This window comes from Lutra lutra, chromosome 5, assembly GCF_902655055.1.
Source record: "Lutra lutra chromosome 5, mLutLut1.2, whole genome shotgun sequence".
In the NCBI taxonomy this organism is placed as follows: Eukaryota; Metazoa; Chordata; class Mammalia; order Carnivora; family Mustelidae; genus Lutra; species Lutra lutra.
In genome coordinates, this window is record NC_062282.1 from 109650615 (window position 1) to 109676505 (window position 25891).

At 37.9% G+C, this 25891-nt stretch overlaps 1 protein-coding gene across 8 annotated transcripts in view; it reads left to right on the top strand.

Annotated features, from left to right (window-relative positions):
• The window catches only part of XRCC4 (X-ray repair cross complementing 4), a 278013-nt gene that overhangs the window by 243326 nt on the left and 8796 nt on the right, over window positions 1-25891 (top strand). For 3 of the 8 annotated variants that reach the window (XM_047729298.1, XM_047729300.1, XM_047729301.1), the window contains exon 8: window positions 12195-13019. In XM_047729298.1, coding sequence (XP_047585254.1) covers window positions 12195-12306 — 112 coding nt within the window. In that variant the 3' untranslated portion in view covers window positions 12307-13019. Of the gene's footprint in view, window positions 1-12194; window positions 13020-14541; window positions 14635-22887; window positions 23665-25891 lie in introns of those variants that run through there. The other 5 variants (XM_047729305.1, XM_047729306.1, XM_047729304.1 and 2 more) reach the window with 4 other exon arrangements.

Sequence of the window (25891 nt, forward strand, 5' to 3'; positions counted from 1 at the left end):
TTTGGGTGGCATGTGGAAAGAGCATAAGCTGTGAGCACACAAAATGAACTTGGCCCTTGGCCCTTGACAGCGCTTCTCTCTGATTCTCCCTGTATCTCTTAGATCATTCCTTTACAGTCTCCTTTTAATCATTTCTATCTGCCCTGCAATTTTAATACTCTGCAGAATTCTATACGAAACTGTTTTCTTTGATAGTACAGTTCTCTTCTGCTCTTTTGCCTTTAGTGCCAGTGATATGGCAGTGACTGCTGTCTCCCTACACAAAACCCCAACTGCTCCCCCAAGCTCCCCAGCTTTGTAATGGTTTACCTGTTCACTGTCTATCCACATTGACATGTCCTGCAGGCACTTGAGACTCACTGAACCCTTTATGCCTAATTTAAGTGAAAAGTTTAAAAGCAAACCCTTTACACCCAATACTAATACTAATACTAATCCCTCTTCTGTATCACCATCTTCACAGAAGCCAAACTCAAAAAACCCAGAAATCTGAGAACATTGCCATGGAAGAGCAAAGAACTGTTAGGTACTTGCACAATTATGCTAACACAGTAGACACACACACACACACTGGCGTTCAGAGAGGAATACCGCCTAGTTTTGCACGTTTTTGAACTTTGAGTAATAGAATCATCTTATGTGTATTTTTTTTATGCTTTGCTCTTTTGTTCAACACTGATTCATGCATGTGTATAGCTGTATTGTTGTAGTATATGGTGTGAAAATTCTGCAACTTTTACTTGCCTATTTTCCTGTTGAGAGACATTGGGTAGTTTTCATTTCTTCACTACTAAAAGCAATGCACCAATGAACGTTTGTGCACGTATCTCCTGACACAGAAATGCAAATGTTTCTTGAGAATGTGTGCATAGGAGTAGAATTCCTGGGTATAGATATAAACATCTCCATATACCTGGTTAGTGGTTGCCAAATTTTACCCAAAATGATTTCACTGTTTATACTCTAGCTAGTAGTAATTTATCTTGTTACATTCCATGTCCTCTATGATCTCTGCTATTGTTGGGCATTTTCATTTTTGCTAATCTGGTGTAAAATATTTCATAGTGGTTTTCATTTCCTTGGTTACCAGTGAAGTCAATTTTATTATCGTGTGCTTACTTGCCCCCACTGTTCCCTTCTCTTGAGTTCCTGTGGTCTTTGGCATATATTCTTAACTAATGTTGGATTTTTTAAATGTTATAGGAGTTTTAGATAGTGATCCTTTGTCAGCATATGTTGCAATATCTCCTTTCAGTTTGTAACTTCTCTTTTCCTTTTCGTTAAGGTTTCTACTGATCAGTAGAAGTACTTACTTCTAATGCTTCTAATGTAATTGAATTGATCGATCTTTATGGTTTCCATTTATGCTTAAAAAGAGAAACAAAAACTTATCTATTGTAAGATCCTAAAGACATTCTCCTCAATTTGTTGTGTGTATTGTGTAGGTAGAGATACATAGTTAGGCCACATAAAAATTGACCTTTGATTTTTTATTTCAGGACCATTGTTTGTGTCATAGTCAAGTGGGCATGATTTTTCAAGTGTCACAGTGCCATTAATCATTACACATTTTTCTGGAGCTCTCATTTTGCTCAGCTTGGCTCCTGGACACGATTCAGGAATATTATTCTCAGAATATGAAACAAAATGCAAGGGATTCACTCCAAATTATATTAATATTTCTCATTTGAGTAAGAAAAGGTTAATATTCCAGCCATGGTCCAGTATTAAACTAGGCTGAGAAATGCCCTTAGAAAATGAGCCAATAACTGGAAATAACATTTTATTTTATTTTTTATTTTTTTTTAAAGATTTTACTTATTTATTTGACAGAGAGATCACAAGCAGGCAGAGAGGCAGGCAGAGAGAGGAGGAAGCAGGCTCCCCGCTGAGCAGAGAGCCCGATGCGGGGCTCGATCCCAGGACTCGGAGATCATGACCCGAGCCGAAGGCAGCGGCTTAACCCACTGAGCCACCCAGGCGCCCCTGGAAATAACATTTTAAAAGATGTTGGTAATTCAACTACCAGAAAGTTGTATGAGAAGCCAATCTTCATTCAAACATTTTAGAAAAACTTTCCCAGGCTGAGATATATCTTTTGACAAATTTAACTTTTGATTTATATTATTCATTGTTATTAGATGGTGGTCATGCAGTTTTGATATTTTGATTTGAAGTGTCATTCCTGTGTAGTTGTGTATATGTTTGTATTCTTTTTTTAAATTTTTTTTTTAAGATTTTATTTATTTATTTGACAGACAGAGATCACAAGTAGGCAGAAAGGCAGGCAGAGAGAGAGAGGAGGAAGCAGGCTCCCCGTGGAGCAGAGAGCCCGATGTGGGGCTCGATCCCAGGACCCTGGGATCATGACCTGAGCCGAAGGCAGAGGCTTTAACCCACTGAGCCAGCCAGGCACCCCTATATGTTTGTATTCTAATACAGTGTGGAATCAAGCTAATAAAACAGAAATCTCTGCAGTTGTATTGTTGAGAACAGAAGTCATCTTTTAGTAAAGCTGTCTTCATCTAGTTTCATTTATTCCCTTTATTTAAAAAGTCCTTAAATTTAAGCATTAAACTCTACAAAGGTGGTTTATTCTTATCATTAGCCATTCTTCCTTAATTTACAATATTCATTTATTCCACAGATATTTATTAAGAACCTGTGTTTTGGAAAGTAGTCTGTGCTCAACTGAGTGTAACTATTCCAAAAGTCAGGACCTGGAAGAACTCTTAAGATCATTTATAGTAATCATAACATCCCACAAATTAAGACACTGAGATCCAGAAAAGACCCAGAAAAGAGATCCAGAAAACTGCAGTCACCTAGCCAAAATCTCAGATTGTTGAAGTATAAATAAAAATCCTTGACCCTGGCTTCAGAATTCCTCCTGTTGAATGATGTTTTCCACAAAAATACCTGAAAAAATCTTCCTGAGTCCTAAATATTGATACAATATTTATAGAGATTCCCAAAAGGACAAATCACTGTGAGAAAATTATATTACATAGTTACTTTCAAGCTCCTTATAAAATTTTTAGGATGAAAAGACACATTTTTCTAAAAATCAGAAAAAGCAAAATTTTAACTGCAAGCTTCCAGAGGGCAAGAATCATTTGATACCTTTATCAGTTTGTTTTGTTCCCCTAATATAGTGAGCTGTTCATACTACATACTAAACAAATATTGATTAAATGAATAAAATTATATATTGAAATAGAAGGTAAAGACATTAGGTACTTTAAATGATTAAAGAAAAGAAAAATCAGGCTGAATGTGAAAAGTCTTTGTGGAACATTTAGGACTTAAAATGGCCATAACTAATGTTATGGAGGAACTCCCAAGTTTCAAGTTACTTGTTTAGCTCATTTTCTATTAAGACTTTAGATACAGATTCTCTGAGTTATTTACTTGCAGACTTTACCTCTAAGCATGAATTCTTGGAATAAGCATGTTCATGAAAAAATAATGTGATAAATATACTAAGTTATATGTTTAAGGATATTAATTGATTTGTTGTTTGTAAGAGCATTAAAAAATGGAAATAAACCAAATATCCATCAGTAGACCAGTGGCTAGTACAACCAAATTAAAATGCTGAATATAGATAAGTATCTTTTTTTTAAATTAACATATAATGTGTTATTTGTTTCAGGGGTACAGGTCTGTGAATCATCAGTTCTACACAATTCACAGCACTCCCCATAGCATAAACCCTCCCCACTGTCCATCACCCAACCACCCTATCCCTTTCCCTCCCAGCAACCCTCAGTTTGTTTCGTGAGATTAGGAGGCCCTTATGGTTTGTCTCCCTCCCAATCCCAATTTGTTTCATCTTCTTACTCCCTACCCCGACGACCCCCTGCCTGCCTCTCAAATTCCTACCGGTGAGATCATATGATAATTGTCTTCCTCTGATATACTTATTTCGCTTAGCATGATACCCATCCACGTCATTGCAAATGGCAAGATTTTGTTTTTTGATGGCTGCATTTTATATATATATACATATATGTATACACACACACACACACATATATCACATCTTCTTTATCCATTCATCTGTTGATGGACATCTAGGTTCTTTCCATATTTTGGCTATTGTGGACATTGCTGCTGTAAACATTCAAGTGTACATGCCCTTCAGATCACTACATTTGTACCTTCAAGGTGAAACCCAGCAGTGTGAAAAATAAATAAATAAATTTTAAAAAATTTTAAAAAACAAAAACCAGTAGTGCCATTGCTGGGTCGTAGGGTAAGCTCTATTTTCAGCTTTTTGAGAAACCTCCATACTGTTTTCCAGAGTGGCTGCACCAGCTTGCATTCCCACCAATGTAGGAGGGTTCCCCTTTCTCCACATCCTCGCCAACACCTGTCATTTACTGACTGGCTGATTTTAGCCATTCTGACTGGTGTGAGGTGGTATCTCATTGTGGTTTTGAGTTGTATTTCCCTGATGCCGAGTGATGTGGAGCACTTTTTCATGTGTCTGTTGGCCATCTGGATGTCTTCTTTGCAGAAATGTCTGTTCATGTCCTCTCCTCTGCCCATTTCTTGATTGGGTTATTTGTTCTTTGGGTGTGAGTTTGGTAAATTCTTTATAGATTTTGGATACTAGCCCTTTATCTGATATGTCGTTTGCAAATATCTTCTCCCATTCTGTCAGTTCTCTTTTGGTTTCATTGACTGTTTCCTTTGCTGTACAAAAGTTTTTAATTTTGATGAAGTCCCAATAGTTCATTTTTAACCTTGTCTCCCTTGCCTTTGGTGATGTTTCTATGAAGAAACTGCTGTGGCTGAGGTGGAAGAGGTTGCTGCCTGTGTTCTCCTCAAGGATTTTGATGGATTCCTGTCTCACATTGAGGTCTTTCATCCATTTTGAGTCTATTTTTGTGTGTGATGTAAGGAAATGATCCAGTTTCATTTTTCTGCATGTGGCTGTCCCAATTTTCCCAGCACCACTTGTTGAAAGGACTTTTTTCCATTGGATATTCTTTCCTGCTTTGTTGAAGATTAGTTGACCATAGAATTGAGGTCCATTTCTGGGCTCTCTCTTCTGTCCCATTGATCTATGTGTCTGTTTTTGTGCCAGTACCATACTGTCTTGATAATGACAACTTTGTAATAGAGCTTGAAGTCTGGAATTGTGATGCCACCAACTTTGGTTTTCTTTTTCAACATTCCTCTGGCTATTTGGGGTCTTTTCTGGTTCCATATAAATTTTAGGATTATTTGTTCCATTTCTTTGAAAAAAGTTGATGGTATTTTGATAGGGATTGCATTAAATATGTAGATAGCTCTAAGTAGCGTAGACATTTCCACAATATTTGTTCTTCCAATCCATGAGCATGGAACATTTTTCCATTTCTTTGCATCTTCCTCAATTTCTTTCATGAGTACTTCATAGTTTCCTATAGTACAAATATACAAATATATTCCTGTAGTACAAATATACAAATATAGTACAAATATAGTCCTATAGTATAAATTCTTTGCCTCTTTGGTTAGATTTACACCTATTTATCTTATGATTTTGGGTGCAGTTGTAAATGGGATTGACTCCTTCATTTCTCTTTCTTCTGTCTTGTTGTTGGTGTATAGAAATGCAACTGATTTCTGTGCATTGATTTTGTATCCTGACACTTTACTGAATTCCTGTATGAGTTCTAGCAGTTTTGGAGTGGAGTCTTTTGGGTTTTCCACATAAAGTATCATATCATCTGCAAGGAGTAAGAGGTTGACTTCTTCTTTGCCAACGTGCATGCCTTTTAATTCTTTTTGTTGTCTGATTGCTGAGGCTAGGACTTTTAGTACTATGTTGAATAGCAGTGGTGATAGTAGACAGCCCTGTCCTTTTCCTTACCTTAGGGAAAAAGCTATCAGTTTTCCCCCATTGAGAATGATATTTGCTGTGGGTTTATCATAGATGGCTTTGATGATATTGAGGTATGTACCCTCTATCCTGCACTGTGAAGAGTTTTGATCAAGAAAGGATGCTGTACTATGTCAAAAGCTTTTTCAGCATCTATTGAGAGTATCATAGGGTTCTTGTTCTTTCTTTTATTAATGTATTGTATCACATTGATTGATTTGCAGATTTTGAACCAGCCTTGCAGCCCAGGAATAAATCCCACTTGATCCTGGTGAATAATCCTTTTAATGTACTGTTGGATCCTGTTGGCTACTATTCGTGCTCATCAGGGATATTGGTCTGTAATTCTCCTTTTTGATGGGGTCTTTGGTTGTTGGATCAACATAATGCTGGCCTCATAAAATGAGTTTGAAAGTTTTCCTTCCATTTCTATTTTTTGGAATAGTTTCAGGAGAATAGGTATTTATTCTTCCTTAAATGTTTGGTAGAATTCCCCTGGGAAGTCATCTGGCCCTGGGCTCTTGTTTTTTGGGAGATTTTTGATTACTGTTTCAAAGTCCTTACTGGTTATGGGTCTGTTCAGGTTTTCTATTTCTTCCTGGTTCAGTTTTGGTAGTTTATATGTCTCTAGGAATGCATCCATTTCTTCCAGATTGTGAAATTTGCTGGCGTATTTTTGCTCATATGTTCTTATAACTGTTTTTATTTCTTTGGTGTTGGTTGTGATCTTTCTGCTTTCATTCATAGTTTTATTATTTTGGGTCCTTTCTCTTTTCTTTTGGAAAAGTCTGTCCAGGGGTTTATCAATCTTATTAATTCCTTCAAAGAACTAGGTCATAGTTTCGTTGATTTCTTCTACCATTCTTTTAGTTTCTATATCATTGATTTCTGCTCTGATCTGTTTTATTTCTCTTCTCCTGATGGTGTTTTTGCTTTCTTTGCTGTTCATTCTCTAGCCCCTTAGGTGTAGGGTTAGGTTGTATACTTGAGACCTTTCTTGTTTCTTGAGAAAGGCTTGTATTGCTATGTACTTTCCTCTCAGGACCACCTTTTCTGTATCCCAAAGATTTGAACAGTTTCTGGGTTTTTTTTCATTTGTTTCCATGAATTCTTTTAATTCTTCTTTAGTTTCCTGGTTGAACCCTTCATTCTTTAGTAGGATGCTCTTCAGCCTCCATGTATTTGAGTTCTTTCCAACTTTCTTCTTGTGGCTGAGTTCTAGTTTCAAAGCACTGTAGTCTGAAAATATGCAGGGAACGATCCCAGTCTTTTGGTACAGGTTGAGACCTGATTTTGACCCAGGATGTGATCTATTCTGGAGAATGTTCCATGTGTACTAGAGAAGAATGTGTATTCTGTTGCTTTGGGGTGGAATGTTCTGAATATATCTTTGATGTCCATCTTGTCCAGTGTGTCATTTAAAGCCTTTATTGCCTTGTTGATCTTTTGCTTAGGTGATCTGTCCATTTCAGTGAGGGGGGTGTTAAAGTCCCCTATTATTGTATTATTGTTGATGTGTTTCTTTGATTTTGTTATTAATTGGCTTATGTAACTGACTGTCCACATGGTAGGAGCATAGACATTTAAAATTGTTAGATCTTCTTATTGGACAGACCCTTTAAATATGATATAGTATCCTTCTGCATTTCTTAGTATAGTCCTTGGCTTAAAATCTAATTTATCTGTTGTAAGGATTGCCACCCCAGCTTTCTTTTGATGTCCATTAGCATGGTAAATAGTTTTCAACCCCTCACTTTAGATCTGGAGGTGTCTTTGTGTCTAAAATGAGTTTCTTGTAGACAGCATATCGATGGATCTTGTTTTTTTAATCCATCCTGATTCCCTGTGTCTTTTGATCAGGACATTTAGCCCATTTACGTTCAGGGTAACTTCTGAAAGATATGAATTTTGTGCCATTATATTGCCTGTAAGGTGACTGTTACTGTATATTGTCTCTGTTCCTTTCTGGTCTGTTACTTTTAGGCTCTCTCTTTGCTTAGAGGACCCGTTTCAGTATTTCCTGTAGGGCTGGTTTGGTGTTTGCAAATTCTTTTAGTTTTTGTTTGTCCTGGAAGCTTTTTATCTTTCCTTCTATTTTCAACGACAGCCTACCTGGATGTACTATTTTTTGCTGCATGTTTTTCTCTTTTAATGCTCTGAATATATCATGCCAGTCCTTTCTGGCCTGCCAGGTCTCTGTGGATAGGTCTGCTGCCAATCTAATATTTCTGCTTTTATATATTACAAACTTCTTGTCCCAAGCTGCTTTCAGGATTTTCTCTTTATCACTGATACTTTTAAATTTTACTGTTAGGTGACAGGGTATGGACCTATTCTTACAGATTTTGAGTGGGGTTTTCTGTGCCTCCTGGATTTTGATGCTTGTTCCCTTTACCAAATTAGGGAAATTCTCTGCTGTAATTTGCTCCAGTATACCTCTGCCCCCCCCCCTTTCTTCTTTTCCTGGGATCCCAATTATTCTAATATTGTTTTGTCTTTTGCTTTCACTTATCTCTCATATTCTCCCCTCATGTCCAGTAGTTGTTTATCTCTCTTTTTTGCAGCTTACTTTATTATCCATCATATTTGGTCTTCTATATTACTGATTCTCTCTTCTGCCCCATTTATCCTAGCAATAAGAGCCTCTGTTTTTTATTGCACTGCATTAATAGCTTTTTTGATATCAACTGGGTTAGATTTTAGTTCTTTTATTTCTCCAGAAAAGGATTTTAATTCTCCAGAAAGGGATTCCCTAGTATCTTCTATGCTTTTTTCATGCCCAGTTAGCATCTTGATAATCATCATTCTGAAATCTAGTTCTGACACGTTACTAATGTCCTTATTGAATAGGTTCCCAGCCATCAGTACTGCCTCTTGTTCTTTTTTTTTGAGGTGAGTTTTTTTGCCTTGTCATTTTATCCAGTTAAGAATAGATAAATGAGAGAACTAAATATTAAAAGGGTAGCAACAACCCCAGAAAAATATGCACTAACCAAGTCAGAAGAAACCCAAAATTGGGGGGAGAAGAAAGGAGACGGGGAATAGGAAATGTTTATTTATATATATATATATATATATATATATATATATATATATTTTTTTTTTTTTTTTTTCACATGATTAGACTGGTGAATAGAATGAAGCCACACATTTGATTTTGGGTGTATTTTAGTCTGTTAGAAGAAACTGTTTCCCAAAATTTTAAAGAAAGAAAAAAAATACATATATATATATACTATATGTATATTATATATACATATAGTATATATATATATACACACACACAAAAATAAGTGTAAACACAATGAAGGGATAGAGTATGATTGTAAAGATGAAAATTTAAAAAGATTCTAAAAAGGGAATTGATAAGTTAGTTGAAAAAAGAAAAAAAAAGGTGGGCATATGATCAGGTTGGAGACTATAACAAAGCCACAAAGCTTTATGCTATATTTAGGGTATATTTTCATCTGTTAGAAGAAAGTGTATCAAAATTTTAAAGAACAAAAAACTTATGTGCATACAAAAAATAAAGTTAAATAGAATGAAGGGATAGAATATAAGAATGAAAAATTCAAAAAGATTTTTAAAAAGGTATTGATAAGATAAAATATTCAAAAAAATGTTAAAATAGGAAAGAGGAAAAATTTTTAAAATAAAATAAGAGGGGCACCTGGGTGGCTCAGTGGGTTAAGCCGCTGCCTTCGGCTCAGGTCATGATCTCAGGGTCCTGGGATCGAGCCCCGCATCGGGCTCTTTGCTCAGCAGGGAGCCTGCTTCCTCCTCTCTCTCTGACTGCCTCTCTGCCTGCTTGTGATCTCTCTCTGTCAAATAAATAAATAAAAATCTTTAAAAAAATATAAAATAAAATAAGAAAAAAATAAAATTTAAAAAATTTAACTTTGAAAGATTAAAGAATCATGGGGAAGAAAGCCATGAATTCTATGTGCTGCATTCCACTAGCTCTGCAGTTCTGCAGTTCTTGTTGATCAGTGAACTTGGTCTTGGCTGGCTGTTCTTGTTGATCTTCTGGGGGCAGGGTCTGTTGCAGTGATTCTCAAATGTCTTTGCCGGAGGTGGAACTGCACTACCTTTGCCAGGGGCCAGGCTAAGTAATCTGCTCGGGTTTGCTTTCGGTAGCTTTTGTTCCCTGAGCGCTTTCTGAACAGCTTTGGAGGATCAGATTGAAGACGGTGGTCTCCCAATCCCCAGCCCAAGGAGCCAAGAGCTCAGGGCCCCACTCCTCAGTGCACCCTCAGAGAAAGGCAATCAATCCCTTCGGACTCCCCGGTCTCTGGCCGGCTCCAAGCTCACCCAGCCTGTGACCAAGTGTTTCTATCTTTGGCCTGCAGCCCTGTTTGGAGTCTCCATACCCAGCAGATTCCTACAGCATTTTCCCACACCATCCCTCCTGGAGGTGGAAGGGGAGGATCTCCCTGGACCTGCACTTGTGGGGTCTTGTGGTGTCCATGCTTAAAGAGCAGTGCCCACACTGTGCCTTGGATCACAGTTTAAGGTAACCCCAAGCTGGGATCCCACTGCTGGGATCCTTCTCTGCAGCTGGCTTCCTGTCTCTGATACCTGAGCGCTCTGCTGCACTCAGGCACTTCTGGTCTTTCTGTGACCCCGTGGGTAGTGAGACCACACTGTCCCCATGAGGGCTCCATCCCCCTCTTAGCCTCTGGATCGATGTCCCTCCATGGAGCAGACTTACAAAACTTCAGATTTTGTGCTCTGCTTGTGGGGAGCCAGCCCCTCCCCCCATGGTCTATCTTCCCATATATCACCTTGGATTCACTTCTCCACATGTCCTACCTTCCATAAAGTGGTTGCTTTTCTGTTCCTAGAATTGCTGCTCTTCTTCTCTTTCATTTCCTAATGAGTTTGTAGGTGTTCAGAATGGTTTGCTAACTATTTAGCTTAATTCCTGGACCCCGACAATATTTAGGTCTCCTACTCATCCACCATCTTGCTCCTCCCCTTATTTATCAACTTCTGCATAGAGGAACACTGATGAACTGAGAAGAGGTTATTCTTTCTTCTTAGTTAGGTTCTTATTTGTGACCTCCCTAAAACACTTCTAGGAGAGAGGTAAGAATGAGGACAGATTTCAGAAATTTAAGGAATTTGAGAGTAGAGAATTAGATTTGGTGAATGTGGATAAAGAAAAATGTATGCTCTTTGAAAGGCATATCAGAGACCCCGTAGCTAAGTATCTTAACATGCAAAGATATTGCTAATGTGTAGAGTAAAAAAATTCTCCAAAAACAAAATTATATATATTAGAATGATCCCATTTTTGTGAAAATAAAGATCATGAAAATAAAAATCATGCAAAATAGAATGATGGAAATTTTCATCTTCTTTTTTATGCTTTGTAGAATTTGTAAAAAGTCATAATATTTATTACTTATATAGATTATTAAACTTTTCTTTCGGTTGTGGGAAGAGTTCTAAATTTATTATGTTGACTTATCACAGGTATAAAAGTTGTAGAAAATGATCCCTATTCATTGAACAAATTTGTTGGACATCTGTTATGTACTAGACACTGAAAACAAGAGTCAGTCTAATTCTTGAGCTCCTTGTGACTTTAGAAGGAGATGGGAATCATAAACGGAGCACTAGGAATCCATAGCCTTTAGACTTATCACAATTAACAATCTGGGATCATCATGCCCTTTATCCCAGGACTCAAAGAGAATATTTACATAAATACAGATGTCAGCCCCTTAATGTAGTAACTCTAGTACTGAAATGGAATAAAATGTAGTTATTAAATACATGTAAATTCAGTAAGTAAATGTGGGCCAACATTTCATCAACAACTGGTAAAATGTGAAGTCATTATCAGTTATATACACTTACAATGGAAAGACCACTAAAGGAAATTCATGTGATTAGAACTTCTGATATTAAGAGGTTCAAATGCATGTTAATAGGTAGAATTTAAGGGAGCCAAAGGAAGATATAAATTGTGATGGGATTATTAAATAAATGGCTTGAGACATAGACCTTCTGTATCTTGGCATAGAAAGGCTTACAACACAGAGGATATTTTATTTCTTGACCTTAATTATGAGTATTGTTGTAGGCCCTTGAATTTTTGTTAGCTCAGAAAAGAGACAGATTAATCCTAAAGCAGTTAAAGTAATTAAATTCTCTTCATCTCTTTTTTTATGTTCAAGCAGCATATGGAAATGAGTCTCTAAACCAATTCTAATAGAATTTGACTTTTGTTTCACTTCTGTGTCTCTTAATTTTCTTTTACCCTATATGGCATTTTTAGAATAAAATACCATTGATTTTCTTTTTACTCTAGGTTTGATCCTCCACTACCTGAGACGTCAAAAAAGGAGCACAGCTCAGCTGAAAACATGTCTTTAGAAACTCTAAGAAACAGTAGTTCAGAAGACCTCTTTGATGAGATTTAACTGTCTCAAAAGGTACTTTGATGTTCACTAGACTATGTTTTCTGTTCATTTCTTTAAACTAAAAAAGCAGGATTTCAACTCAGCAGCAGCTATTACTGTACCTTACAATTTAATTACATACACACTGAATTGACACCATTGTGCAAAATGGATTATACATGTATATGAAGATGTGATTTGATGACAGTGGTGCATTATTCTAAACTATTCATTCACATGCCTATAATTACATAAAATCTCAGACTTTTTATGGCAAAGGACACATTTATCTTATTTAATTCACACATATTATATGTGGTAGCTGTCTAACATCCTGTCTAGGAAGATTTTGGAAATAGGACAAAGAAAATGTCTATAGTTCTTTCTTGAATAGTCATATTCTGAACAATGTTTGAGCATTTTAACTTGTGAAGTGATGTGTAAAATTTATTTTTAGTCTGTAAACAATCTCAAAATCCGATGACAAAATTGTTCATGCATTGAAGATTTTGTGTTCCTAATAAAATATATTATTTAGCTTAGCTTTTTCTTTTTTTTTTTATAGTAACAGGCTTTGCAAGGTGCTTCTTAATATAAATGTAATCCCTTTTTTATCAAAAACATATTTTTCCGAGATTGTTGATGAAAGATTTCTTACACATTAAGGGCCTTCTCGGAAAACAAGAACCATGCGATATTTACTTATCTATCCTCAATAACATCTGGCACAATTTTTAAAAAATACTTTTTCTACCTCCTACCCTCTCGTTTTGTCTTTGCTTCTCTCCAGTTGAACATCCATTTTCTAATGGTTCTCAAAGATAACAGTGACCACCATGTTGATTAATTCAGTGGTTGGTCCGTTCTCAGTCCTCAGCTACACCTGAATTAGTCATATCACTTCTCCTCAGTAAACATTCAATTCACCTGATTTTTATAATAACATAGGCTGTGTTTATTCCTCTTTCATTTTGGCCCCTGAGTCTTTCTCCTTGACTGACAGTTAAGTGTTTGAGTGCCTCAGGCTTCATCTTCGGCTTTCTTCTTTTCATTATCTACATTTTCTCCCTAGCTTTTCTTTGGCTTTAAATACCATTACATGCTAGTATCTCCAAAATTAAGAGTTCTATTTCCATAGTCATATATGTATACATACAGTTGACCCTCAAACACTGTAGGGGTTGAGGCACTGATACCTGGTAGTCAAAAAACTATGTATAATTTTTGATTCCCTAAAAACTTAACCATTAAGAGCCTAGTCTTGACTGGAAACCTTACCGATAATTTAAAGTCAATTAATACATATTTTGTTTATATATGTATTATATATTGTATTCTCATAATAAACTAAGCTACAGAAAGGAAAATGTTATTAAGAAATCCTAGGGAAGAGACAATATACTAGTATCCTGTAAAAAATCTGTGTGTAAGTGGACCTGCATGGTTCAAACCCATATTGTTCAAAGGTCAGGTGTATAATTTATCACTAACTTATCGCAAAAGGAGGTTCTTAAAAATCTGACTGAGTATATCTATCTGCTTTGGATGATTATTTGGATGTTTAGATACATGTAAAGCAGAGATCTGATTGTGTTCTAGCCTTCATTTCCTCCCCCGCCGCTCCCCACCATGGTCTTCCCCATCCAACAAGTTCGGAACCACATACCTTTTAACCCAGGAATCTTCCTTGGTGCCTCTGCTTCCCTCTTCTCCAACATCCTGACATTTTTACCTCCAAATTACAGCTTGACTCTATCTACTTCTCTCTCTGTATCTGCTACATCTGCCTCCTGACTGGTCTGCCTGCTCATCTCCTGCTTTGTGGAGACAAACTGATTTTTTTTAATTTTAGGTAAGATCATTTCACACCAGGGTTGAAACCCTCCAGTAGTAATCCATTGCCCTTTGAATAAAGTTCACAGCATATAAGGTCTGATATGATCTGGCCCCTACCTATCTCTCCCCTTGATTTCCTGCTCCTTTCTCTTTGCCTGCCTCACTCTACTGTCCCTCAAGTAGGGCAAATCTCAGGACCATTGTATTGTTGGGCCCTATACTCAGGATGTTCATCTTTATATGGTTGGCTTCGCATCTTTCAGGTCTCGAACCAAATATCTCTTCTCCTGAAATACCCTTTCTAAAGATGAGCACACTCCCAGTCACTGTCCCATTAGAGTGCTTTTTTCACTGTGCATGTTACTACCTAGAGTTATTTTTTTCATCTCTCTCTCTCTCTCTCTTTCATGTCCCCCATAGGAAATATGCCCCAGCATAGTAGAGGTATGACCATCTGTCTTATCTATTTCCAGTTCCTACAACAGGTCTAGATTCACAAAGGCTTTTGGTAAGCATTTGTTGAATGAATAAATGCATGTCTGTCACAACATAGGCACTTGAAATGTTTCCTTAAGTTATTAAACTATTTTGAAAAGAAACTTTAGGTTGAAGTTTAGTCAGTTGATTTGATACAAAGAAATGTTTAGAAAGCTCAAGTACATTTTATGATTAATTATAAATAATATATGCATAAATATGTATGCATGTAGGCTTGATCGTAGAGAGTGAATGAGAAAGAATTAAGCATATTGTTGATATCAGAAATAGGATTTTATTAAGTCAATGGAACAAAAAAATATTTTTAAATAGGAATTTTACTGCATTTTTATTTCCATAGTGCCTTCCATTTAAGAGGAAAAAAAAATTTTTTTTTAAAGATTTTTATTTATTTATTTGACAGAGAGAAATCACAAGTAGGCAGAGAGGCAGGCAGAGAGAGAGGAGGAAGCAGGCTCCCTGCTGAGCAGAAAGCCCGATGCGGGGCTCGAACCCAGGACCTGGGATCATGACCTGAGCCGAAGGCAGCGGCTTAACCCACTGAGCCACCCAGGCGCCCCTAAGAGGAAAAATTTAAAAGAAATATAAATATAAATATGTAAAATATAAAAATATATCTGTAGACTTTGTAAGTCTACAATTCTACTTAGTTACATAGGAACTTCACTATAATAATGAGTTTCATATAATCTGAGATTTGTCTTGGAATATTCCAAGGGGATCTTGTACATGAGGTACCAGAATCTCAACATCATGTCATCTCATCTGAATAACCAAAATTAGTATACAACTGTGTATGTGTATGTATACATGCATGTACAATTTTTTTTAAGTGAAAGAGAAGAAGAAAACAATTTTGGCCATTACCTTACTAGTGGTGAGAGAGTGATTTACAAAGAGTATTTCCTAATAATTGTAACAACAGAATCTATAAAGTTCATAACATTTACAAAATGTTGGTAGTATTTTTCCAGGACAGGAGATATTTTCAACCATTACTGTTCATCAGATTGACTCAGCTGGTTAGAACAGAGCATAATAAGCCCATAGTTATGGTTCCCTCCCTTATATCTAGTGTGGAGATATTGAAGGGATAGTTTTACATTTTGTGCTATGTAGACAGATACCTATAGATTTGGTGTTAAGATATCCAGATCTGGTCATTCTCTGCCATGATTTTTCCTCACATTTTTCCATTGTCTGTACTCAAAAACAGATTGTTATGGGAAAACACTGAAATGAAAAGCACAAAAATTAAGTTATAATGCAGCATGGCTTTTGTTTTCTTTTTAATTCTTTTGACCTTTTTTGATCTCTGTTGTAAAACAAGGTGTTTGCATTTTTGAAGTTTTTTTTCAACTTAAAATGTGATTCTTGGCTCTGGTCTATAATCAGATGGTATGACTTAGGCCTCGTTAGGGAAGTTCATGAAAGAAAAAAGTCCCATCTCAGGAAGAGATGTCTTTATTATGTAGCTTTAAAAGGTCACGGAACTACTTTAGATGAGTTTTTCTTAATGACCTATAACTCAAATTTATAAAATACTGAACCCTATGTTTTAGATCCAAGTAGCTTTTAATTGGGTAAATTTGATTAAAAAAATGTATGTAAAGGATCAGTGATGCACAAAATGCAAAACTGGGCCACATGAAGAATTAAAGCATAAATCCGACCACTCACCAGTTATTTGTTAAGCATTTATGCCAGTCTCTATTTGGGGCAGTAGATACAACAATGAGTAATAATGTGCTCTGCTGCTGTGGAGCTTATGTTCTATAAGTGAAATTTGGGACCTGCTCTCAAAGAGTGCAAGTATATGGAAGGGGGTTAAGACTGGAGTTAACACTACCAGAGATTTGGGTCCCAAACCACTCTGTGATAAACTATAATGTCACAGTATGGTAGGGTAAGTGGCATAAAGAGAAGAACAAAGAATCAAAAGTTATGGGAGAGGATCCATAGAAGATAAAAGGTCCAACTAGGGGAGTAGAGGAATTAGTAGGGTTGGGTACAGTGAACTGAGGAGGAAGTTGTCTGTCAGATCAGAGAGAGTACAGAAGGTAGTGGAGGTAGGGGCTTGGGGTTAATGTTTAAGTTTGTAATTGTGAGTCATCAGAATGAAGGAGACATGTTAGAAGGCATCCCGGAAAGCATATTGGCCGGGTAGATTTAGCGTGAAGCTAAGTTGTGTGATTAAGACAGCTCTCTAGTTCGAGCTGACACTTCTGTGGGAAGATAAACAGTGCCAGAAATCTTTAGGTTGTGGAGCCCTTCCTGGATATCTGGGAATGAGAAAGGAAAACCAGTCATTGGGTCCTCAACAGATACTGCCCAGAAGCAGCCAACTCTCCTCCTTTTGTGTCTCTAATTCTTGCACTCAGTATTTATAGAATCCATTTTTAATAAAATGAAATTAGCCGACATCTAAATTCATGAAGACTTTATGAATTTGCCTATACATCAGGAAATGCAAAACCTAGGTAGTTAACACATTTCGTAAGGGAGAATGTTAGTCACAAAAGAACTATCCATTTCTATCTATTGCCTGAATTAAAATTTTTTGCTGCTGTTCTGAAAACTTCCAATGAATGCTTTTCAGGAGGGCAGATTTCATTTCCAAGTGTTCTGTGAACAAGCTTGCAGTGATTTTCTCCATATTTTAACAATCAGAAAAGGTTACCTTGAAAAATTCGTGACAAGCATTTTGTGGTTGCTTCATAACTGCCTGTCCTCTGAACTACTAACTCCCACCTCTCTAATCTACTCAACCTAAAACACTCCCCAGCCAACCTTCTACTCACTTTATCCCTTTCAGTTATCCACATGTCATTTCATTTACCAACTATCATTATCACTTTCTGATTTTCCTCTGCATTTGAATGAAATTCATTGGAATTTTATTGTTCATCTGTTGATTTTTCTTCCCTCTTTTGAAGGCCCTTCATCCTAAACTCTCATCACAAAATCTCATAGGGAACTGTATTTTCTGAGTGAGGGTCTCTTTGTCCCTGAGGCTCTTGGTTCTTGAGGAGAGGAGAGGGAGATTGGAGCCTGCACCTATCTCAGTAGTAGCTTTTCTCATTAAGGTCAGGAGCAACTTTGGTTGCTACTGTTCTAGTTAATGGAACATAGGCTAGTCCTGAACTACTTACTTTTGGTTTAGAGACAGTCTCCAACTTAATTACTATCTTAGAAATAATACAGCCTGGCAAATATATGTAGGTGGATTAGACAGTTCTTATGGAACCTGCTTATATAAGACCCTTGTAGGAATCTGACTTAACTCTGCATTCCTCTGAAAACTGAGCCTGAGACAAGGGCTTGCATACAGGCAATTTATTTGGTGATCTGATCCCAGGGAGTGGGAGTGCTGGACTGGAAGCATGTACACGGAAAGGAGGAAAAGCCAGTGCAAGGATGCCTTATCAAGGTGGCCAGGCCTATGAATGACATGCTTCACCCCACCAGGATCTTCTGAGGTACCTTCTGAAAGTTACCTCAGGATTGTGCATCCAGGGGCAGAAACGGGGAAGCGTCTATCCATGGGTTCATGTTTCCATTGGTAAACGGTGTCCTGGAAGCCCCGTTCCCATGTATTTCACTTGGCCCTGTTTAAAATGTAGCAGGTTTCTGCAGGTGACCAAAGCTGCAGTCTCAGGGAAGCCCTAGACAGGAAAAAGAGCAATACAGGGACCGTTACCTGCCTGAAGTAGAGCAATACCTGCCTGGATCTGATCGCCAAAGAAATGGCGGCTATTGAGCTGGGCTCTGGAGGATGTTGAGGTGGTGTCCCGGGGGGTGTCCAGTATGGCTCCCTTGTTTTATGCACCTGCCCTTGCCCCGCCTCCCAACCCGAGCCATAGCTGACTAGACCAGGGAAAGAAATGGGACCCTCATAGTGTGGCCGAACTTGAGTTCACTGAAAAAGCCACTGTGTAAGTTAGCACAGAGATGGATTAGAAGAAAGACAAGGCAGAGCAAAAGTGTCATGTGACCAGTGAGACTGACAGGGATTGTAGCCGGGGCAAGGAGCAACTTCAGGTCCTTCTGTAGTTCAGAGCCAGTTGCCCTACAGGCACGTCTCCAAGAATTACTGCTCCCTTTTCTGAGGTCTTACTAGTGAAATGGTTCTTTAAAGCAAAGCAAAAAGTACCCAGCTAATAAGGATATCAAATATATTCTCCACTGAACATTTTAAGTTTTATTTTCTTCAGTTAATAAGTTGTAATGCATTAACACTACCATTAAAAGAATATTTCAAGTGAGCTTTAATCTAGATTGGTATAGACAAGCTTTAGAATATGCCGGGAAAGTAAAACCACTTTTTTTTTTAAGATTGTTTTTATTTATTTAGTAAAACCACTTTAATAATTAAAATTTATATAGTTTTTATAATATAAATTTTAAAATTCATTAAAATGCCACTATATATGACTTACCTACATTAGATGTGTCTTCAAATCATTGATGGATTTTATTTTTTTTCATTGATGGATTTCAGTGACAGTATGAAATATCTGTGATCTTTGGCAACAGAGGACAGAACTGTGAATTTTATGTGAAAGTGAATTTTAAGTGCAAAGTGCCACCAAGTTGCCACCATTGGTAGATTAATGTGTATGCTAATCCTTTAAAGAACACAAAGCAGTATAATTTTTCTTGATCTTACCAAATAGTGAAAAGATTACCATCAAGGTGTCGCCTTCTTACATGATGACAATGGGTTCTCTGTCTCTTTCTCTCGTACTTGATCTGATTGAAAACTTTGTGAGACTTTTAGATCCCTTATGAGGATGAGATGCTGGTAGTGATGATGGGAGCAGTATGCTTTGTCATTGTGCTTTGCAAACATTTAGGGAATTCATCTGAAAATTTTTCAGAGCCTTTACTGAGTAATGTTCAAACAGTCTTGTTCTACTTCTTGAAGAGATACAGTATACCTCTGTGAGGAACTAGGTTTACAGAGGAGTACTTAGATTACTATGGAAGATTAAATTATTGTCAGTAAATATTTACTCACCACCACCACCGCTTTTTTGACTTTCTTTGGACTATAAAATGTGGTGAAATAAAAATATACCAGTTTTTGAGCCTGGAAGTTAAGAGATATTACATGTTTCTGTTTTTTCCTCTGGGAGCTTCTAACCTCTGCTGTGAGAGAAACATGCCCCAGGTAGCTGCTGTCCCTCTTGCCTGGGTGCCTGATGAGATACGGGGCAGAACTGAACTCAGTCCTAATCTGGAGTCAAACTCGCTATCCTGAAACCTTTAGAAGAGCCATCCGTCTGACCCCATTCTAGAGACTGAACTATAGTCAACCACACTGACCATGAGCGTGAGAATAATAGCTTGTTACTCATAGCCACTAAGATTTGGTTAGTTTGTTATAAAATGGTATTTCAACTATAGCTGACTAATAAAGCTCATGTAGAATAACATAGAGTGACAACTTTACATTTGTAGGAGCTTTTAGTATATAGAAGGCACAAAAAATCTGGTGTCTTCTGGCTGGAATTTCCTAATAGAATAAGTAGGAATTATGGATGTGGATTTGAGAACGAGATTAAGCCACGTTCTGCACTGTGTCTGCCACCTGTTAACTGTCTGAGTCTGGGCAACAGACTTATTTTCTCCAAACTTGAATTTTCTCATCCGTGCAATGAAAATCAAATGAGATGATGCAGATAAACTTAGCACAGAGCCTGCTGCACAGTAAGTGAAGCATGTATAGAAGCCCTTATCGTGAGTGTTACTATTACACTATCAAATCAGCACATAATGGGGGCGCCTGGGTGGCTCAGTGGGTTAAAGCCTCTGCCTTCGGCTCAGGTCATGATCCCAGGGTCCTGGGATCGAGCCCTGCGTCAGGCTCTCTGCTCAGCAGGGAGCCTGCTTCCTCCTCTCTCTCTGCCTGTCTCTCTGCCTACTTGTGATCTCTGTCTGTCAAATAAATAAATAAAAATCTTTAAAAAAAAAATCAGCACGTGGGGCGCCTGGGTGGCTCAGTGGGTTAAGCTGCTGCCTTCGGCTCAGGTCATGATCCCAGGTCCTGGGTTCGAGCCCCGCATCGGGCTTTCTGCTCAGCGGGGAGCCTGCTTCCTCCCCTCTCTCTGCCTGCCTCTCTGCCTACTTGTGATTTCTCTCTGTCAAATAAATAAATAAAATCTTTAAAAAAAAAATCAGCACGTAATGGATCAGCATACAGCATGTAAAACCAGATGATCAGCTAAATTGACTCTCTGAAATTTATTAGCTCAAGCTCCCTATTCGTGGTCCTTTCTGAGGTCTCGTGTTTTCCCCAAGATTTTTGTGAATTCCTGTAGGATTTATTTTCATGGCCATTTCTGCTCTGAATTCCTGCTCCCACCGGATTCGGAGTCTCACGTATGTTTTACAATAAAACTGACTTTCTTTTTTCTCTTCTCCATGCTACTCAGCCATGGATCTCCCCTCCTTTCCTTTGACTTCCATGACAAAAGCACTGAGAAATCTCTGTATATAGTGGAATTTATTGGAGGTTTGGGTCAGAGAGAAGTAGTTTACCTCAAGGAAAATGAGCAATTTATATTTGATTGTACTGTGACTCTATTCTTTAAAGTCTTCTGGCTTTCCTACTGCCTGAATTTTCCATTGCCAACATGTCACCTTAGAGTCCAACCTCCTGCCATACTACTATCCATCCCCTCTCAGCTTTACCCCAATTGCTGTTATTTTCTTATGAAGAACTATTTAGCTCTCTCCTAATTTTGATCATCCCATGTATTTATCAAGTAGTCATGCAATGGGTTTTCATGTAACACTGTCCCTAGTGTTAAGTGTTGAAATAATACCGTCTACCCTCACAATATATGTAATGTCATGTTAGAAAGATGGCATGAGTTCTAAGCAAAGCAAGACCTAATTGAAGGTACTGACCTGTCTAAAAAATTAACGTGACTCTCAGAAGGGAGGCAGATTTGCCACTGACGTATAAAAAAGGGAGGAACTCCAGAGAAAAACATTGTAAGTATCTGCCCAAGTGCTGTCTAAGGAAAAGAAAAATCTATCCCAGAGTTTTAAGTATGTTTATGTATTCACCCATTCACTCATTTATTCATTTTCTTCCCTAGAAGATAAAATTGCAACTCTATGTTGGCAATAACTGGTTATCTTTTCTTATGATTTAGACTCTCAAAGCATGGTTACTTATGACATAGAGACAGATTTTCAGACTCAATAATGTGTCATCCAAAGGCTATGCTTGTTTAATAAGAATTTTATGTTCTGCAAGAATCACGGCATTTGATGAAGGTGGGAGAAAAAGGAAAGTATATAATAAAACAAATACTAGTAGTTTCTTGAGGACTTCTATATAAAATATTGCCATTTCTGAAGAGGTTTCTTTCTTCCTTTGTTTTTTCCATTATAGCTCTAACCTATCATATCTGATATCAATAGCTTTCATAATTGCCTGCAATCAGCAAATGTTAAGTGAAGTTTTTTCAGGGGTAGTAATTCAATGTGTGTTTTCACTGTCACCACCCTATGTGTCAGTAATCATTCATCTCAAGAATTTGAACTTTGGGCTATGTGCAAGGACATGGGAATCTGCCCTGTGTCCTTCAGCTTACATAAAATTCTCAACTATGATTAGAAGAATGCAGATCCTACTGTGTATGTGCTTATTCAGTCACCAAATGTTTACTGAACACTTTGTGTCAAGCTCTCTTCCGGGCACTGGGAATATAAGAATGAGTGACGTCATCTTGTCTCATAGTACCTGGAAGTCTAGACCAAGGAAGGAGGCAGACATGTACACAGACAAATCAAGATGTGTGACAAGTGCTCTAAGAGAGGAGCCCAGGAAGCTCAGAGGGCACAAGGAAGAATCACTTCTTTAGCACTTATTTTGTTGGGAGAGTATAGGAACTAGAGGTTGTGGGCGAGGGAAACTTGAATAAATGGACGAAGTTTGAACTGAACTTCTGGGATGACTGAGGATTTAGCAGAGGGCTGAGGTGCTCTCGGCCATGTGTGAGGCACAGAGGAGTGGGGGAGTGTGGCATCTTCAGTGCTTTGTGGCTGGCATGAAGGGAGAAAAAAGGTGCAGTGTGAGGCTGAGAAGGTGGTGTGGCTCCTCACTGATTTTTAATGCGAATGAATAACTATAGAAGGATCTTAAGAGAAGGAAGGGAGTGACTTGATGCAATTTGTGCTTTTGAAAGGGCAATCTGAAGGCAACGTAAGGGCAAAACCACAGGCACCCAGAGGTCTCCCACTTCTCTGCAGGTTGTGTAACTCTCTGATGCGGTTCCCAGCCTGTCTGGAAGATTGTCAAACTCCACTTCATACTAAGCAATATCCACAGATTAAATTTTTCTAGCAATCTTTGGAAGTTGAAAGACTCCTGATGGTAGAGTGACACAACCGGCCCACAACAGAAAGACCCCTTTCTAGCGCCCAGGTCTTGGGCTTTGATACAAGTAAGAGTGGTTTCACCATTTCCTTTAGGAGTGATTTTTAACCTCTTGTGAAATTGGCCTCCTTTCTCAAACATTCCCAGCCCTGCTTTGACATTCCCATGTCCTGCAGAATACGGTTTATATACACGTTTGGAGGAATTGCTGTTGCTGTCCTCATTAATTCACTTCATACACATCTTTCTGGAGGCTGTAGGTGCCACTGTGCTGTTGGAAGCAATATTCTCATCTCCTTCCTAAGGCTTCAACACTTTGTGCAGAGGTTCCAGTTCTGGATCTAAAACTTGTATGGGAGGAAGGGAGTGGAGTTCAATACACTGGTGCTATTCAGTGAATATGAAATACCATAAAGCATCATGAAAGAGGGGCTTACATCCTGAAAGGAGACACTGTGAACTAACCTTTTATTCCCTGGGATTTTGATCCCAGGACAATTTAAAGTATAGAGTATCCATTTCCCCAAAATAAAGTGGCAGAAATAACACTTCTTAAAAAATTGAATTACATTTTGTTTTTCAAGTTTCAAGAGAAAACTCAAGACTGCATTTTTCAAAGTCTTTCTGCTAGACACACACTCACTCGTTGGCCACTATTTCTCCATAGATTTCAGTGCGCAAGTGCATGAGGAGGCACTTTTTCCACCTCACTGATGACTTTTGCAGTGACTGAACTTTATACAAAGATCAAAAAGAATCTTCATGAGTCAGTCTTCTAGTGTACTTGAAAATAATTAGGCTTTCTATCACTTCCCTTACTCTCCTTATCAGAGAAGCATTTGCAATCAGGCATTCTCTGAATGTAGCTAAACCATATCATGGAATCCTTGAGAATATCTTAAATATTAAAATGACTACCAATGACCCTGGAGCCCTGACACAGGGGCTGACTTCCCACTCAGGATCATCTATCAGCCCTGCTAAAAGAACAACCCAGCAGTCTCTCTTTATAAAGAAATGTGAGGTTTTGTCCTTATTTTATTCCATTTAATTAAAGAACAGCTGAAAAAGTCCTGTCTTGCATTTTCAACACATGGTTCCAATTAGTGCAGTAGAGCAGGACCCGGAATTTGATAAAAGCACTGACGTGTACCTTTAGTGCCTGTACAATGTACTCTTTCATTTTACAAGGTGGCTGAAGTGCAGTTTTAAATATCTTTTTTAAATGTTAACCAAAACCCAGGAGTGTGAGCTTAGGGAAAAAAAAGTGAAGAGAAACGGACACAGTTTTGTTTGAATTGCCTGCATAGACTTTAGAACCTTGTAGGCAGAGGAGGCTTATTTGGTGAAATCTGCAGTGGGCATTTACAGGTCTGTATGCAGAAAGCATTATGCTTTGTGAGACTTATGTTCCAAGGCTATTAGGTGGGAGACCCATCACCTCAGGAAATACCACTTAGGGTACTGTAAATTTCCTTCATGTGACCAGTCTGCTCAAGAGGTAATGGAAATCCCATTCCAATAAATTGTTGCAGACCATGCTAAAACTGATAGGACATTTGCCTTTAGTGGGACTCTTTCTGGGTCACTTCTGGAAGTTCATATGTTTTTAAAGAGGAAAGTAAACCTTTTGTCCCCAGATCTGGAAATTAGATGTGGAAAAGCCTCATTTAGGTCATCACATCCTACCTCTTGCCAAAATAAAGGGAACTAGCAGGAGGAAAAAGTAAGATAAAACAAGTAAAATATTTTATGACAGCTTCACGTAGTGTGTGTTCTATGCTGTCCCAGAAACACTAGAATGATTTTCCATTTCAGGTCATGGGAAAGCATGATGTCTTTAGTCCCAGAAGGGTGAGACACTTAAATTGTTATAGGGCCCTTCATGAAAGTTAACAACAAACCTCTGTGCCTGGCTTTTATTTTCAGAGCTACCATTCCATTTTTGGCCCACAATTCACAAACTAGAGAAATGTGCCCATCTTGAACAAACTCCATCTCGTAGACTCACTACCAATTGCATTCACAGATATCCCGAAGTGCCAAGATAAGAACAAAAATCTGAATAGAATAAAACTGAGTAAATGGATTCCTTATAACTAACTTCAACTAAAGAAAAATAGTCATTGAGATGGTCTTTCTGACGGCCTCAGTGTTGGAGACTGTGTCAACAGAGAGACTGTATGACCTTTCTTAATTCCCATAACTATAAATCAACTTTCCACTTTTCTAGAAGGGGCTCCAAATAATAGCTGAATTAAACTGTAGACAGACCACTCCTCAGCATATGCCCTCTGCCACCACCGGTGGTATATCTTGATCAGATATGTCATCTTTGATGATTTTTTTTTAACAGGCCCACGAATTTTCACCTTGAGTTGACTTATTAATACATAGGTATTATTCTACCTAATTAGCGAACCACTTTAGATTTAGAATATCTCTAAATCTCCAAGTCACAGTCTTCACTGAGCTGTGCTAAAATCACGGGTCATTTTTGTTCTCATCTTAGTCACACAGAAACACTAATAACTTAAAACACTTCATCTCTGCTTCATTGTTCTCTCTTGGTTCTCTTCCTGTTCCACTGGCTATTTCTTCTTTACTCCTTTTTTTGCTTCCTTCTGATGTTCCCAATCTCTGTAAAGGGATCAGTCCTCAGACCTCTTCACACTGTTGGCTAAGTGGTCTCATCTAGTCATGGCTTTAAGTAACTTTTACAGGATGAAAATTGCCAACTGCCTCCTGGCCTCTCTTCTTGGTTGTACAATAGAAATGGTAAATCTAACTTTAAATGCTTTATTTTCTCCTCAAACATACTTCTTTATCAGCTTTTTCTATTTCCTAAATAACAGCTCACTTCAGCTGCCCAGGCAA